Raw genomic sequence first — 13,873 nt, forward strand, 5'->3', positions numbered from 1 at the left:
ATGTTAATTTACCAAGGAGCATGAGCTTAGATATAAACATGTCGGAATACCAAACTTGTCGTATCATCGCAAGACCTTACGTTTACGTCGCCCCATATGCGTCTCTTGTGGCATCCTGCCCGCTACCTTATGCTTCTCTGTCCGTGTCGAACCCACGACCCCAACAGTCGAATATCAACAACATGCCACAATTCTACTCATTTCATTGTCAACTGTATCCATTAAACCTATCGTAGCAGTTCCCATGTACCCCATAGTCCAAGGGGTTTGGTTTCCTTTTTGTATGTGAAAGTGTTACATGCATAGTACAATCCCCCCAGAATCGCCCCCTTAAACACTTCCCGAGTCAACCCATGGCCCATGGTCCCCTCCCAGAACCCCGTGAACCCATGATAACTTTGACTTCAATACGGTGTAGGCAGCCTGGTATCCAAGATAGTCCCAAATAACGCCCTTTACCCGTACGCTATGCCCACCACTACCGTTGCCCCCTGGAAGGGAAAAGAAAGCAAATTAGAGAAAAGGATACGCTGGCCAGAATCCCACATCTCATCGATGACCACATCATAACCGACAGGCGGTGCAGCATGGAGGCATGAGGGCATGGGTGACAACCAGCACGCAGTGCAGAGTCTACCAACCCCCTCTCCCCCTCCTCCCCCCATTACTCGCCATCGAGAAGGGCGTCCATTCCGTTCCGCTCGTTTTCCAGGCTTTCCGCCGTCGGGACGAACCCTTCCAATGGATCCTGCGGCCTCCGGTCGTCATCGTTCTGATTCGTCAGATCCTCAAACATCCTGTCCACGGCACGCGCATCGTGCGGCCCAGCGCCTGCCGCCGTCGGGGTATTGCGAAAGCCAGGCTCCCGATTCCAGACCGCCGGTCCGAAAATCTCCTCTGCCCGCCGCCTTCCGAGCTCCGTCCTCTGCAGTATCTCCAGCGCCCTGCTCCTCTCCGCCGGGTCCTGCAGGTTGAGGCCCTCCTCCTGTCCGCTCAGAAGGCGCTCCTCGAGGGAAATCCCCGAGTTGTTCTGTACCAACTGAGGCCCCGGTGTTCCGTTGGGCAGTAAGAGCCCGGGGTGCAGCGTGGGCCCGTTGTCTATATCCATGGCGTCGTGGCTGCTCCCCGTCGACTGACGACTCCCGCCGACGCGGCCCAGTGGTCCCTGCGAGGTGCCAGGCGGCGTGGGCGACGCATGGTGAGGCGTGTGCCCATAGAGAGAGGGACCGAACGCTGCGGGGGAGACATTCGCGCCCGATCCTGACCCCGACGTCGCCGCTGCGTGAGCAGCAGCAGCGGCGGCCGCCTCCGCATTTTGCTGCTTCTTTCGCAGACTGATCGCCTTGGTCCTCTCGGGCTCTGGAAGTTTGTCAATCTCATCCACCCCAAACTGAGCCAACAGCTTCTGCAACTTCGTCGGACGCGGTTTGCGCGTGCTCTTGGAAACCTCCAGCAAAGGCGGCGGCTGTGGAGCCACTGGGCACCACTTATGCAGCTCCTGACGAAAGAAATTCGTCTCGTAGGAGAGCAAGATCTCCGCTCCCTCGATCTTGCGAAGGTAAAACCGCTGCGTGTCCGCTTCCGACTTGGTGGATACCAGCGGGTTGCAGAATGCTGCAATGTGATTGCGGAACTCTTGCCCGTTCTCGATAATCTTGTGGAGCAGTTCCTCTTCCTCCGGTCGGAAGGGCAAGTCCGGGATCTTCTCGGCCCAGGCGACGAGATCTTCAAGCTTTGGTCGAGCCGCATCCCGAGGAATCTTTCTGCGCCAGTCACAAATCGGACACGTGTATTTATCTTCTTCCTTGACCTTTCCACGCGCAATCTTGAGACACTTGCCATGATACCTGACTCGTCTTGTTAGCCTTTGTCTTCTCGACAATTCAGGTAGAGCTGTGACGCCAGGGGGATACAGGGATACAGGGATCACGGACCAGGGGTATAGGGGTACTACAGGGACATATACGCACCACTCGTGGCATAGCTCGCACTCGATCATCATGCCGGCCTCCTGCCTTCTGCAGATACAAAAGACCTCGCGGAACCGGGGGTCGTTCCACCGAGTCCGCTCCTTACCCTCGCCGTCGGGGCTGGCTTCGCGCGAAGCAGGCTCGGCCGGCATTCTGGGCTTGTCATTGACAATATCGAAGCAGTCCATGTTCCGTTCCAGAACGTACTCCATGTGACTCTTGAGGATGTGGAGGGGGGCGTTTGTCTTGCCAAAGAGCTTTTTGCCTTCCCGCATCCAGTCCTCGTGCCGCCTCTGCTCGCGCTCCAGGTCCAGCGTCCCGTTCGGCTTCGTGTTCAGATCCTCGAGCTTACGCATGACTTCAACCACTTCGGAATACTTGGGACGGTGGCTGGGAATAGGATGGCGGCATCTTTCCGTGAGGTCCATGATCTGCCGGTGGGCCTCTCGCTGTTTATGCAAAATGGCGTCCACGGCGGCAAGCGTCTCGGCCGCGACGGGCAGCGAGTTCGACACTACCTGGCTCGAGAGGGCTTCAAGCTGCGCATAGTGGACCGTCTCCGCGCCGATGAGCTCGCGCGCCTTCGCCTCCCACTGCTGACCCAGCATCATCTGGTCGCGGTAGTGGACCAAGTGATCGTTGTAGGGAGGGATGTCAAGTTTCCGACCTTCCTCGACGAGCTCGCGCACCTCGTTGAGCGTCAGCATGACCGCCCGGCTCTCGCGAGCCTTGTCGTTCCATCTCAGTTGATCTAGGACGCGTGAGAGGCGCTCGACTTCGGGAAGATCCACGTTGAACGAGCGGCCTTCCTCGAGAAGCTCTTCAATCGTCTCGGAAGTGGCCGTGTGCAGATGCTGCAGAGTCTTGGCGGCGTTCTTCTGGAAAGCCTCAATCCCGTCGGCCCGTTCCCGCAGCTGCGTGATTTCAGGACAGTCGAACCCTATGTGCTCCGCCTCGCGAAGCAGCCGGTAAATATTCGACGCGTCGCGAGTGTCGCGCTCCTTCGGATCGTGCGCCAGTGAGTTCTTCCGCGCCGTCGAGGCCTTGTCGCTCTTTCGCCTGTTTTGTTGCTTGCGGAGAGTATAGAAAGTGGCTTCCTCGACCCAGTCGTTACAGCGGTCGACGAACTCTCGTAGGAGAGGCAGAGAAGGCAGCTCGTAAGGTATACGTTCGCCTTCATGCAGCATGGCACGCAACGACTTCAAAGCCGGCGTGGCCTCATCGTCCAGAAGCCTCTCATACTTCTCCTCCCAAACCTCTGGTGTGCGCGCCTTTTCCAGAACCTTGGCGAAGGTCGCCTGAATAACGTCATCAGCTTTCCGATAGAACAGTACATGCTTCTCTCCGTAAAGTCGCTGCTGCTCTGTCAAGTCGCAGCACTGTTGATGGCCCGCATGGCCGAGACACAAGACCTTGCCCGACTTGAGACACTTGAACCGAGACAGATACGTGAAAGCTTTGCAGAAGAAGCAAAGGTATTCGTCTTCTGGGACATCCCGATCTTCCACCTCGAAGGCAAGGGGACAGTTGCTCTCCTCAGCACCAGAGAGGGTGCAGGTGTGAGGCTGAGACTCCAGGTGTTTCGTTACGAAATCCGCCCTGGCGTCAAGCTCGCGAGTGTGTATCTTCTCGAGCGCCGGCGCCAGCCATTTGGCTGTCTGGATGGTAAGGGCGTTGGTAGTGGTGCCCTCGGCCGCCGTCCAGAGGAGTTCATCATGAGAGAAACACGGCTGCCTCCGGAAATCTCGCAGCCTATCGACGCCAGATAGACCGAAGGGCTCCCAGTCGAACGGTGCAAAGTTGACGGCTTCATTGCAGTTGAACCCATGGTTGAAGCCTGCATGGTATGCCTGGGGGAAAGTGATGACGAATTGTCCTGCGCGCTGATCCAGGGCATATACTCGTACGCCTGCCTTCTTCAGCTGTTCCGGCGTGAGAAGGGTAACCAGCTGGAACAACAAATCAGGCTGCGTCTCAAACAGCTCCGGAACTGCATCCCTCATTGCAGCTTCAAACTTCTCTGCGTCTGCGCCAGGAATGCCGTACCAAGTCTTTGTTGCTCCGAAATGCTGGTAATTGGCCGAATAGGCATAATGGTCCTCATTGTGCCAGCAAAACGTTGAAAAAATCATGCCGACGTACACCCAAGGAACTGTCATGCCGGATATGTCGGACTTGATATGCCGGAACAGGCTGTCAGGATGAAGTGGCAAGAGGTTGAGATTCCATGGATCGGTTGAGTAAGGGTTGTTTGGATGCTTCTCGATCGTGGGGAAACCCGATCCATGGGTGGTGCAATGAATATCGGCGCCGTATTCGACCTCGACGGTTTCCTCGATATCGGTGACGAGCCGCCAAAATTCCGTCTCGACGTCTTCTTCCGTCACCGGGCGATGGCAATTGAGCACGGGATCAAAAGGCATCTTCTTCTCGAAGTAGCCCTGCTTAAAATCGGCAGCCTTCTGCTGGAACTGGCGGAGAGAGTAGAGGCCACCGTCTTCGAAGCCGTACTGACCGTCACCGACAAGACAACGGTGACAATTCCATTCCGTGTCGGGCTTGTGCTTCAGGGGCGGATCGAGACACGAGCCATGGTAGGCGAGGTCACAGGATTCGCAGGAGATGAGCGGCCCTCCCTCCCCGGCTTTGCCACAGCTTTCGCATCTCTGATCATCGTTAGACTGGCTGCGAGGCGGAGTTGCCATGTGCGAATTCATGCTCACCTCTCCTGGCGCCGAACTTTCATCTCGTCGCGCCCTAGTCGCGGACGGCCGGAACAGGGACATGTGCGACCCGGCCACTGTGGGAACAGGTTCTGATAGTCGGAGGTCAGCATCAGTTACACAGCGTTATGGGTGGATGGCTGCAATGCAGCGGATTGCGCCGACGGGATGGACGAAAAGCAACTCACCTTTCTTGAGTCGTTTGCTACGCCTATTATTTGCGCTCTCTGCCTCGTCCTTTCCCGAGGTGGTGTCCTTCTTGGCCGAGTCGATGCTGTCGCAGCTCTTCTGTCGCTTCAGCGCATTCGCGGGACCCAACCCGGACGGACGACACTCTGGGGTGTTTTTGGCGGAAGTGAGAGGGCTGCCAGATGCCTTGTTGGGAGTGCCGGCGGCTTCGAATTGGTTGGGTTTGTTGACACTGGTAAACCCGGAATTCACAGCCGTGAAGCCGCCCGAGTTAATTGCCTTGAATCCAGAGGACGCTGGCTTCGGAGCAGGAGGCGGCACGTCGGTCATGGCAGTGTCGTGATCGGGTTCGTTCTTAGGCCCATTGATATTGGATTGGAGAGCGTCCGAAGCATTGCGAGTAGGTGAGTCAGGGGCGTCAGGTCGTATGCTTGAAGGTGAATTCGCATTGGACCGTTTCAGCGGGGTACCTCCAGGGCTGGGGGTGTAGGGCCCGCCGTTCTCGAGCTCGAGTTGCTGATGGACGCCGGGTTTGGCGAGACGCAGATACTCCTCGTACGGGCAGAGCCATTTCTGGTAGGAGTTTTTGAGGGAAGTGGACAGGGAAGACATTATCTTGCCACTGTAGCCGAGATCTCTGCCAATCTCGGCCCACTTCTTCTGCTTGCAGACCTTATTAAACCCGCCCCGAGATTCGACAGCCTTCTTCAGTCGGTACAGGTCGAGCGGCTTCTTGTCAACATATGGCAAGCGATGAAGGTTATTTCCTTGTTGCTTGTGGAATTTGGAAAGCGCATCGAGGTAGGAAATGCTGGCTCGAGTACCTATGCGAGAACGGTTAGACGTCGTCCCAGCGGCGCGAAAAGAAAAGGTTTCGTGACGTACTGCCCTCGACGGAATTCAATTCCTGCTTTCGGGTTCTGAAGTGAAATTTCTAACGTGGTGTCGTTAGCAACAGCCGTCTTCTGTCCCAGCCTTGCGCACTCTCGTTTTTTTTTCAATGCCGCCTGGGGAGCCAACCGTCGGGGATGCTTCTGGAACAGGCATGCATACTTCTGTCTCTATGGCGAAATCCGGGTTCCAAGAATCGGGGGGGATGATCTTGCACAAGCCATACTCCTGGGCTTCGGGGGTAATCTTGCGGATGTATTCGAAGGGGTCTTTCCACTCTTCCTCGGTCGGGCAGTACGTGGGTGCTTCCCCCAGACCGTACGGGCGGCTCTTCTTGATGACGGGTTCCTTTACGGCGGTAGGCTGACCGCGGCGTTCGACAGAAGAGAGTTCGAGCGGCAGGCTTGTCATGGCGCTGAGGGGAACATGGGAGTTTGTGGGATGGTGTCCGTTTGACTGAACTTGGGTAGTTTTGGATTTCGCGGAGGCAGCAGAGGCGACGGCGGGCGAGGCTCGTGCGCTAGCGGTTGCGCTGTTCGCACCTCCCGCGACAGCGGCGCTGCCCATATTTGCTGGGATGGAAACTGGGGAAGCGACAGCGGCGGCGACGCTTCTTCTCAAATGGGGAATGTCGATAGAGGTGATGGGTATCGTAAGGAAAGGACGGCTCGTTGAGTTTGCGGTAAGTGGATCATGCGAGCAACCGTTCGTGGTTCGTCACATCCGGAGATTATCGTATCGCAGGGTGGCTTAAGGTAGGTACGTGTTGCCGAGCAGTAATCGTCTATCGCGGAGAAGAGGTATAAATTATAATGGTTGTCGAGTCTAGTTTCGGGACGGGAATCGCTCACGAGACGATTGAAGAGGGGCGTGGGCGGTTTAAAGAACCCGGGTGTGTGTGGACGTGGCAGTGGCAGGGTGGATGTGGATGTGGAAAGTTTTGGGTCTAGGTGGGAAGTCGAAAACCGAAGGATATCTAGCACAAGGGTGAAAAGCTTAGCCAAGCCCGGGGATGTATGATGGGCGAGAGTGGAGTCTACAGTGGTGAGGGCAACGTGGGGGAGAAAAGTGAAAGGACGGCGGCACAGGAAGAACGCAGGTAATAATCAATTTCTCTCGAAGCGCAGCATAGATGGAAGCTCGGATATAACCCCCAAAGACACGGGAGGGACGAGACCATTGCGTCTCCAGGAGAAAGCGGGCTCGAGGGAGCAACGAATAAGACGCTCCACTTACTTTGCATCGGCTGGCTATAAGATGACCCCGGGCTTCAGAGAAAGAACGACTTCAAGTGAGACGGGGGATATTGGGGCAGAGGGATGGGAACCGGCGAGTCATGTGCGGCGATGTCGGGATGAAGGGTGAAAGGGGGGACGCTGAATTGCTTGTTGTCCCGATATCCCCGGATGCCGTGTTTGAAGGAAAGGAAAACGGAGAATTGCGCAGGGAGAAGACGACGATGACGAGGAATATCGGGGAAAGGATTGAGAGATATTAGAGAGGGGAGTGTGAAGAGTGAGGGAAGAGAGAAAGGTAGGTAGGAAAGAAGGAGTGGCTTTGGGGCAAAGAACACATCCGAGTTGGTCACGTACAAGGTACTTGCGTCGTGCTTTTTAGGTGGTACTGCAGGATTTGGAGCTAGGTGTATGTCACCCGTACGTATGTATCATGTTCATATTTGGAGTGCTGGATTATGGACAACGTAAAAACCAAGAATATGAGTACATGTAGGGTACCCGGAGAAAACAGAAATAGTACCTGTAGCGAGAGCCAGGTGCCTCACCTCAGACACATCGAATACCTGACAAGCTTCAGACCAGCCATAGAAAAATAACTTAATAAAGTAATTATCTACGATTAGTTTTATTATTAAAGAGTATTGACACGATAATATATCGCTGGGTGCTTACCAGTAGTTTGTAGTGGAGTAACAAATATAGAGGGAGGCATGTCGATGGAAAGAAACGTGCCATGCGTAACAGAGGTCACTATACGAGTGAAGTCGATACCTAGGTACCTAAGTACCTTAGGGAAACCACGACCTGCGTCCCCACCTGCATTTGAGGATAAATGTGGATTCTCTGGAACAACCAGTCACACCAATTCCCACTTCAGCCAGCCCGATCCTCCGAGAACCTCACTACCGACTACCGGCTACGGTCGTAGAGGAATTGCGCACGGGGTTTTCCTTGAAATTTTGTTTAAAAATACGGGGGGAAAAAAGAGAGAAAATATACATCAAAACGGGGAGTGGAAGAGATACGTCTTCCTCTCATACTTTATTCTACACGTGTAGTTGATTCGATGTAAATTTGGGTACACGTGTAAAGACGGGGTGTATAAGGAGAAGATCGACGTTCACAACAGCCTCGATCTTCTTTTTTTCTTTTTTTTTTTCTTTTTTTCTTTTTTTTTTCTTTTTTTCTTTTTTCTTTTTCCGATTCAAATAAAAACTGGTAGTTCTGTTCCTCGGTCCGAATGCTCTACCTAGTCCGCATGTATTTGCGACTTGACCTGACAATTTTGCCCTTTTGATATCCATAGCTCATAAGCCAAGGGTCCATAATTCCTTTCGCCTTTCGAGCCAATCAGCGATCCACGACGTTGAACTTGGTCCACTCACATGGTTGTCGTCTCTCAAACATTTTGCACCAAGTATGAAGTACCGATATCCGTGGTGCATGTCGTGCAACCACCCGATCGGGATGACTTGATACAGCGTTATAGCCACTACCTCACCTAATAAGTACAGCAGTGCTCGACATCAGAACAGAATACGAACAGAGCCGAAGGGACACGCCATAACATAGGAAACAAGACCTCGCATGGTAACAAGTCAAACCAGAAACCCCAAGGAAAAGCCATTTCTTGTCCAATAACTTTTCATCACGCCTTGGCCGACCGCCGTTTCGTTGGTTTCAGCAACTTGGCAATCTCTTTCGAGCCCCGAATCCGCAGAGTGAGCTCTCGCATCATATCATCCCACTTGACATCGCCAAGGCAAGACGGACAATGTCCCTGCACGGGTATCACGGCCTCTTTCCCTTCCTGGTCCTGACCGAGCAAATGTCGGCTCCAGCAGGTCAAATGCCCAACCCCTTCGCACCCCGACGCGGAACACACCGCATATGACCCGTTGCCATGCTCCAGCTCTTCCTTGCAGATAATACAAACCCCTTCCCTCTCGAACGTGAATATGGACTGGGCTTTCTCCACATATTCCTTGATCGGCGCGTAATCTAGCGCCAGGGCGTCAATGCCCCGTCCGGCAGCACCTGAATCCCACCCCACAGAAGAGGCGACAGATGCCGCGTCCCCCTGCGTCTTATCGCCGGACGCCGCGCCCTTCCCACCATTCCCTTCAGGGCCGAAGTCTGTCACGACCTGTAAATCTCGTCGCATGGCCCCGTCCGCTGTCGCACAGCTCGCCTCCCACGCCGCATGCGCTGCCGGTGCAAAAAGGTGTAGCCGTAGAGGCCAGCGCTCGAAACTAGGGACCCGGAGAAGCAAATGCAAATTAGACATGATAGAGCCGACGGCTGGTCGGGGCCGTTTGGGTGCGCCGTTGCGTTTGACACCCGTTGCTCGTGAAATGCGCGATTCGCTGGGTATATGTAGTGAGAGATGCGGGTTGTTGAGCGCCCATCTACACGTAATGCCAGGTCAGCGGCCCATCTTCAGCCCCGAACGTTTCAGACCCTACCCTCCGACTCTTCAACTCTCCTGTCGTTCAGTACCTCAATTGGGTAGCGAGAGTGCTGGCAAAAGGAGGGACGTGCAAGGGACCCGTACTCAAACTTCAGCGCGGCTACCATACTCGGAAACCCCGACACCAGCGCAATCATCTCCCAGGGTCGCAGGCTATCACGCGACGTACGAGCCGCGCCCCCGCGAGCTTGGCCATTGTGCTGCTTCAGTCGTCGGGGCGGGTTGGGCGTGGACCCGATATACAGAGAGGCGTGTCTCACGGTCGAGCGTAGGACGTAGACGGTGTACAGGGCGGGGATCGGCTTGGTCGAGACACCCATCACAGCCGGTGTCGCCTCATGTCATCCTGGTTCAGATTATCGATTTCGCTCCCCGAAAGTATGGAAGCATACGGGGTGATGGCCGATGACTGTATGAAGCATGGAGACGATGGGGTTGACGCGGTTGCGGGGCGACTGGGTCGAGACGCGTGGGGGAAAATGTCCAAGTCCATGTCCAAGGTCCAACCCCCGCGTTCCCAGTGGGGTGGATCCAGCTGTACCCCTTGCAGGTCAAATCGCCGCTTAACACTTGGAGCGAACATCATCGTCGTTCTCAGTGTAACTGACAACACCAACGTCGAGCACCCTGAATATCTGGATGGACACTTGCGACAAGCGGGACTTGCTTTTTCGCGGCGTTGCATGATCTCGGCGATACCTTCTTTTATGTTTGAGGGGCTTAATCGCAAACTGAAAAGCTGAATAGCTTTCTGGTCGAGTATCCCGACTTTTGCTTCTTGAGAGGAAAGTTTGCTGTAATTCGTAATTCCACGAATGCCTTTTTCAAACGGGCAAAATCTACACTGTCTGCGGTCTGTGTTCTACAAACTTGGGGACGGAGGACACAAGACATCGGGTCCTCCCCTTTGAATTTTGGTATCACAAACAAAGATCTATTATCTAACACCACCGCAGACTTTCGTACAGCTGCAAGCGTTCGCTCACAGCAATCCTTGTTTCTGCAAATCATAGTACACCTTCTCCGGCATGACGTTGCCCTCAGCATCCTCCATCTGCACGATACTGCCATCGTCCACATTGTGCTTCTTGGCTTCACGCTGAATCTTGTCCCACAGGTTCGTCGCCTCCTCGATGCTCGAGATGTCACGGAACAACGTCGTGCTGGTGATGCCCAGGCACCGCAACCCATGAATGTGCCGCGCCTCGTTGAAGTGCTTATCGAACGCCCGTCGTCCCATGTACACGAAGTTGCCGCATATCTCGCACGGGAACTCCACGCCCAGCCCATGAAGCCGGTACAGCCAGAAGGGAATGGGCTTACCGTCCCACGCCAGCGGCAGCTTGAGCGGGTTGTAGATCTTCTCCTCCCCATCCTCGCCATCTTCGTCCTCGTCGTCCCCACCCTCCTGCCCGTTCCGCCTGCCGCCGCCGCCGCCGCCGCCGTTGGAGGCTGTAAGGTTCATGAGATTCTCGAGCTCCTGTTGCCGCTCCCGCTCCGTCATGCCCTGCCTGCGCTCGACGTTGACCCGCGTGTCGCTGCGTTCTGTGCTCATCGCCGCCGCCAACTTCTTCACTCGGAACTCGCGTTCCGCCACGGCGCGCTCCTTGAGCCGGCTTCCTGACAGACCACCCTTGGCGCCGTTTCGGCCGTTGGTCTCTTCCGCCGAACTCTCTAGCCGGGCTTTCCTCGCCTCCGCGGCCTTGGTGTGTTTCCTCCCAGTCAGGTGGGCCTTGTACACGTTCTCATTCTTGAACTCCCGCTCGCAGTCTTCGCACCAATTCGCATCGGCCGTGCTTACTTGCTTTGCCCCGCCATGGGTACCGTTCTCCGCCTGCCAACCGGGGACCTCTTGCTTCTCCCACGCCTCTTCGAATTCCTTGTCGAAACCGGCAAAGACCTTGTCCAGGTTCTCGAGCGGCCGTGTCCTGCGCATGAACGACTCCAGATACGATGACAGCTCCCCTACATACTTGAAATATTGATCCGTCAACTTGTCGTTCCTCTTGACGCCACCTGCACCGGGAGCAAAGTTGTCGAAAACCTCGAGGTATTGCAGGTAGGACAGCCGCTTGACGCCGGGCAAGTTGAGGTACGCCTCGTGGCAAGTATAGAGGTCGAAGAAGCGGCCGAATCCTTCCTCGCCCGAAAACAACGAGTCGACGATGTAGGGCACCGGCTCGTCACCGGACTTCTTCGCACGGTACCGCAGCTCCGAGTTCTCTGCCTGCTCGGCCGGGTATTTGGCATGGTGCTCGCGGGCATTCTTTATCTGGTCATAGAATTCTTCGAAAGGGTCCTCGGCGCCGATTTGCTGGACCTCGCGAGAGAGGAACCCATGGTTGTCTCGGTAAATGTCCAGGAGCTTGGAGGATTGTGATTGAATCTGGTCGAGCAGCTGCGATATTTCGTGGTCGCGATTGAGACGGTCGCGGATGTGTTTCGGTTCTTCGCCAATGCGGTCGGCGATTCCTTGTTCTAGTCGCTCGAGGTCTTCGTGAAGATATCTTTGGTCTTCGAGGATCATCGTGTCGAGGTTGACGCGCCCCGTAAAACCGAGGCGGAGAGATGGAAATGGCAAGAGAGCGAAGATGAGAAGGCTCTAGAGTCGCTACCGCCTTTTCTGTAGAGAAACCACTGCCTCGATGATATACTCTGTGCTTGCGCTCTGTCGAATCAAGTCGTCCTTGATAAATCGTTGCGACCTTGCGATCATGGATGAAGCAACCCCAAATTTCTCGGTACCTTACACTTAGATAATAGAGCTGGGTGATTATGTAAGGACCGCGCCCCACAAAAGTAGTGCACACTACAGTTGTAGAAACGTATTCAGATGGTCTGTGCTTCATCCAAAATTTTGGAGCTACTTCCTGGATGAAGCTGGCGGCGAAGTTCTTCACCCTCATCGAAGGACGCCCTTGACAACAGCCTAACAACAACACACATACGCATCACAACTACACACATCATCATGGTTGAAGGTACCAGCGGCATTGACCGAAAGGCCGAGGAGAGGATGGAGTTCTCCACCTCAAAGGAAGTTACTGTCCATCCGACCTTCGAATCCATGTCACTGAAGGGTGAGTGTCTCCTTGCCGAATCCCAGCCGGGTGACTGCTTCTGCAGTACGGGAAGAGGCTAATCCTGACCACCGCGTCGCAGAGAATCTTCTTCGTGGCGTCTACGCCTACGGTTACGAGTCCCCTTCAGCCGTACAGTCTCGCGCCATCGTTCAGATCTGCAAGGGCCGCGACACCATCGCGCAAGCGCAATCAGGCACGGGCAAGACGGCGACTTTCTCGATTAGTATGCTCCAGGTCATCGACACGGCCGTGCGCGAGACGCAAGCCCTCGTCCTCTCTCCGACGCGCGAGCTCGCAACGCAGATCCAATCGGTCGTCATGGCCCTCGGCGACTACATGAACGTGCAGTGCCACGCCTGCATCGGCGGCACCAACGTGGGCGAGGACATCCGCAAGCTCGACTACGGCCAGCACATCGTCTCGGGCACGCCGGGACGCGTCGCCGACATGATCCGCCGCCGCCACCTCCGCACGCGCCACATCAAGATGCTCGTCCTCGACGAGGCCGACGAGCTGCTCAACCGCGGGTTCCGCGAACAGATCTACGACGTGTACCGCTACCTGCCGCCCGCCACACAGGTCGTCGTCGTTAGCGCCACGCTCCCCTACGACGTCCTCGACATGACGACCAAGTTCATGACCGACCCCGTCCGCATCCTCGTGAAGCGTGACGAGCTGACCCTGGAGGGGCTTAAGCAGTACTTCATCGCCGTCGAGAAGGAGGAGTGGAAGTTTGACACCCTCTGCGACCTCTACGATACCTTGACCATCACCCAGGCGGTCATCTTCTGTAACACCCGCCGCAAGGTCGACTGGCTGACGGAGAAGATGCGCGAGGCCAACTTCACGGTCAGCAGTATGCACGGCGACATGCCCCAGAAGGAGCGGGATAGTATCATGCAGGACTTCCGTCAGGGGAACAGCCGCGTGCTGATTTCGACTGATGTCTGGGCGCGTGGTATCGACGTTCAGCAGGTCAGCTTGGTCATCAACTACGACCTGCCGAGCAATCGTGAGAACTACATCCACCGTATCGGCCGGAGTGGCCGCTTTGGTCGCAAGGGCGTCGCTATCAACTTCGTTACCAGCGAAGATGTGCGGATCCTACGAGACATTGAGTGTAAGTTGGCAATCGCCTTACTCATGCAAACGCCGCCCTTTTTGTCCCTACTGTCCCCTTTGCTGACCCGAATGGCAGTGTACTACTCGACCCAGATTGATGAGATGCCCATGAACGTCGCCGATCTCATCTCGTAAACGATACGGGCCTTCTTGTTGGGACAGCTCCAGCAAGATTTGTGCGAATAAT

At 55.4% G+C, this 13,873-nt stretch overlaps 4 protein-coding genes across 4 annotated transcripts; 1 reads left to right on the forward strand and 3 right to left on the reverse strand.

The window, feature by feature from the left end:
• Positions 1–450: 450 nt before the first annotated feature.
• On the reverse strand, positions 451–6,517 carry SODALDRAFT_151338 (PLU-1-like protein). Its single transcript, XM_028606865.1, has 6 exons — positions 5,936–6,517; positions 5,768–5,816; positions 4,882–5,706; positions 4,694–4,785; positions 1,971–4,636; positions 451–1,847 (listed from the first exon to the last, which is right to left on the reverse strand). Exons 1-6 carry the CDS (start codon positions 6,338–6,340, stop codon positions 665–667), a joined length of 5,220 nt encoding a protein of 1,739 aa, XP_028466861.1. The 5' UTR covers positions 6,341–6,517; the 3' UTR covers positions 451–664.
• Positions 6,518–8,264: 1,747 nt separating this feature from the next.
• SODALDRAFT_332490 (GIY-YIG catalytic domain-containing protein) lies at positions 8,265–9,917 on the reverse strand. The gene is made up of 2 exons (XM_028611724.1): positions 9,566–9,917; positions 8,265–9,419 (listed from the first exon to the last, which is right to left on the reverse strand). The coding sequence occupies exons 1-2, from the start codon at positions 9,799–9,801 to the stop codon at positions 8,660–8,662; spliced, it is 996 nt and encodes a 331-aa protein (XP_028466862.1). The 5' UTR covers positions 9,802–9,917; the 3' UTR covers positions 8,265–8,659.
• Positions 9,918–10,312: 395 nt separating this feature from the next.
• Positions 10,313–12,184, reverse strand: SODALDRAFT_332491 (splicing factor 3a). Its single transcript, XM_028611725.1, has one exon. It carries the CDS (start codon positions 12,006–12,008, stop codon positions 10,464–10,466), a length of 1,545 nt encoding a protein of 514 aa, XP_028466863.1. The 5' UTR covers positions 12,009–12,184; the 3' UTR covers positions 10,313–10,463.
• Positions 12,185–12,452: 268 nt separating this feature from the next.
• On the forward strand, positions 12,453–13,821 carry SODALDRAFT_275608 (DEAD-domain-containing protein; the record flags this gene model as incomplete). Its single annotated transcript, XM_028607988.1, has 3 exons — positions 12,453–12,561; positions 12,644–13,684; positions 13,763–13,821. 3 exons carry the CDS (start codon positions 12,453–12,455, stop codon positions 13,819–13,821), a joined length of 1,209 nt encoding a protein of 402 aa, XP_028466864.1.
• Between the last annotated feature and the right edge of the window lie 52 nt (positions 13,822–13,873).

This window comes from Sodiomyces alkalinus (assembly GCF_003711515.1).
Source record: "Sodiomyces alkalinus F11 unplaced genomic scaffold SODALscaffold_4, whole genome shotgun sequence".
In the NCBI taxonomy this organism is placed as follows: Eukaryota; Fungi; Ascomycota; class Sordariomycetes; order Glomerellales; family Plectosphaerellaceae; genus Sodiomyces; species Sodiomyces alkalinus.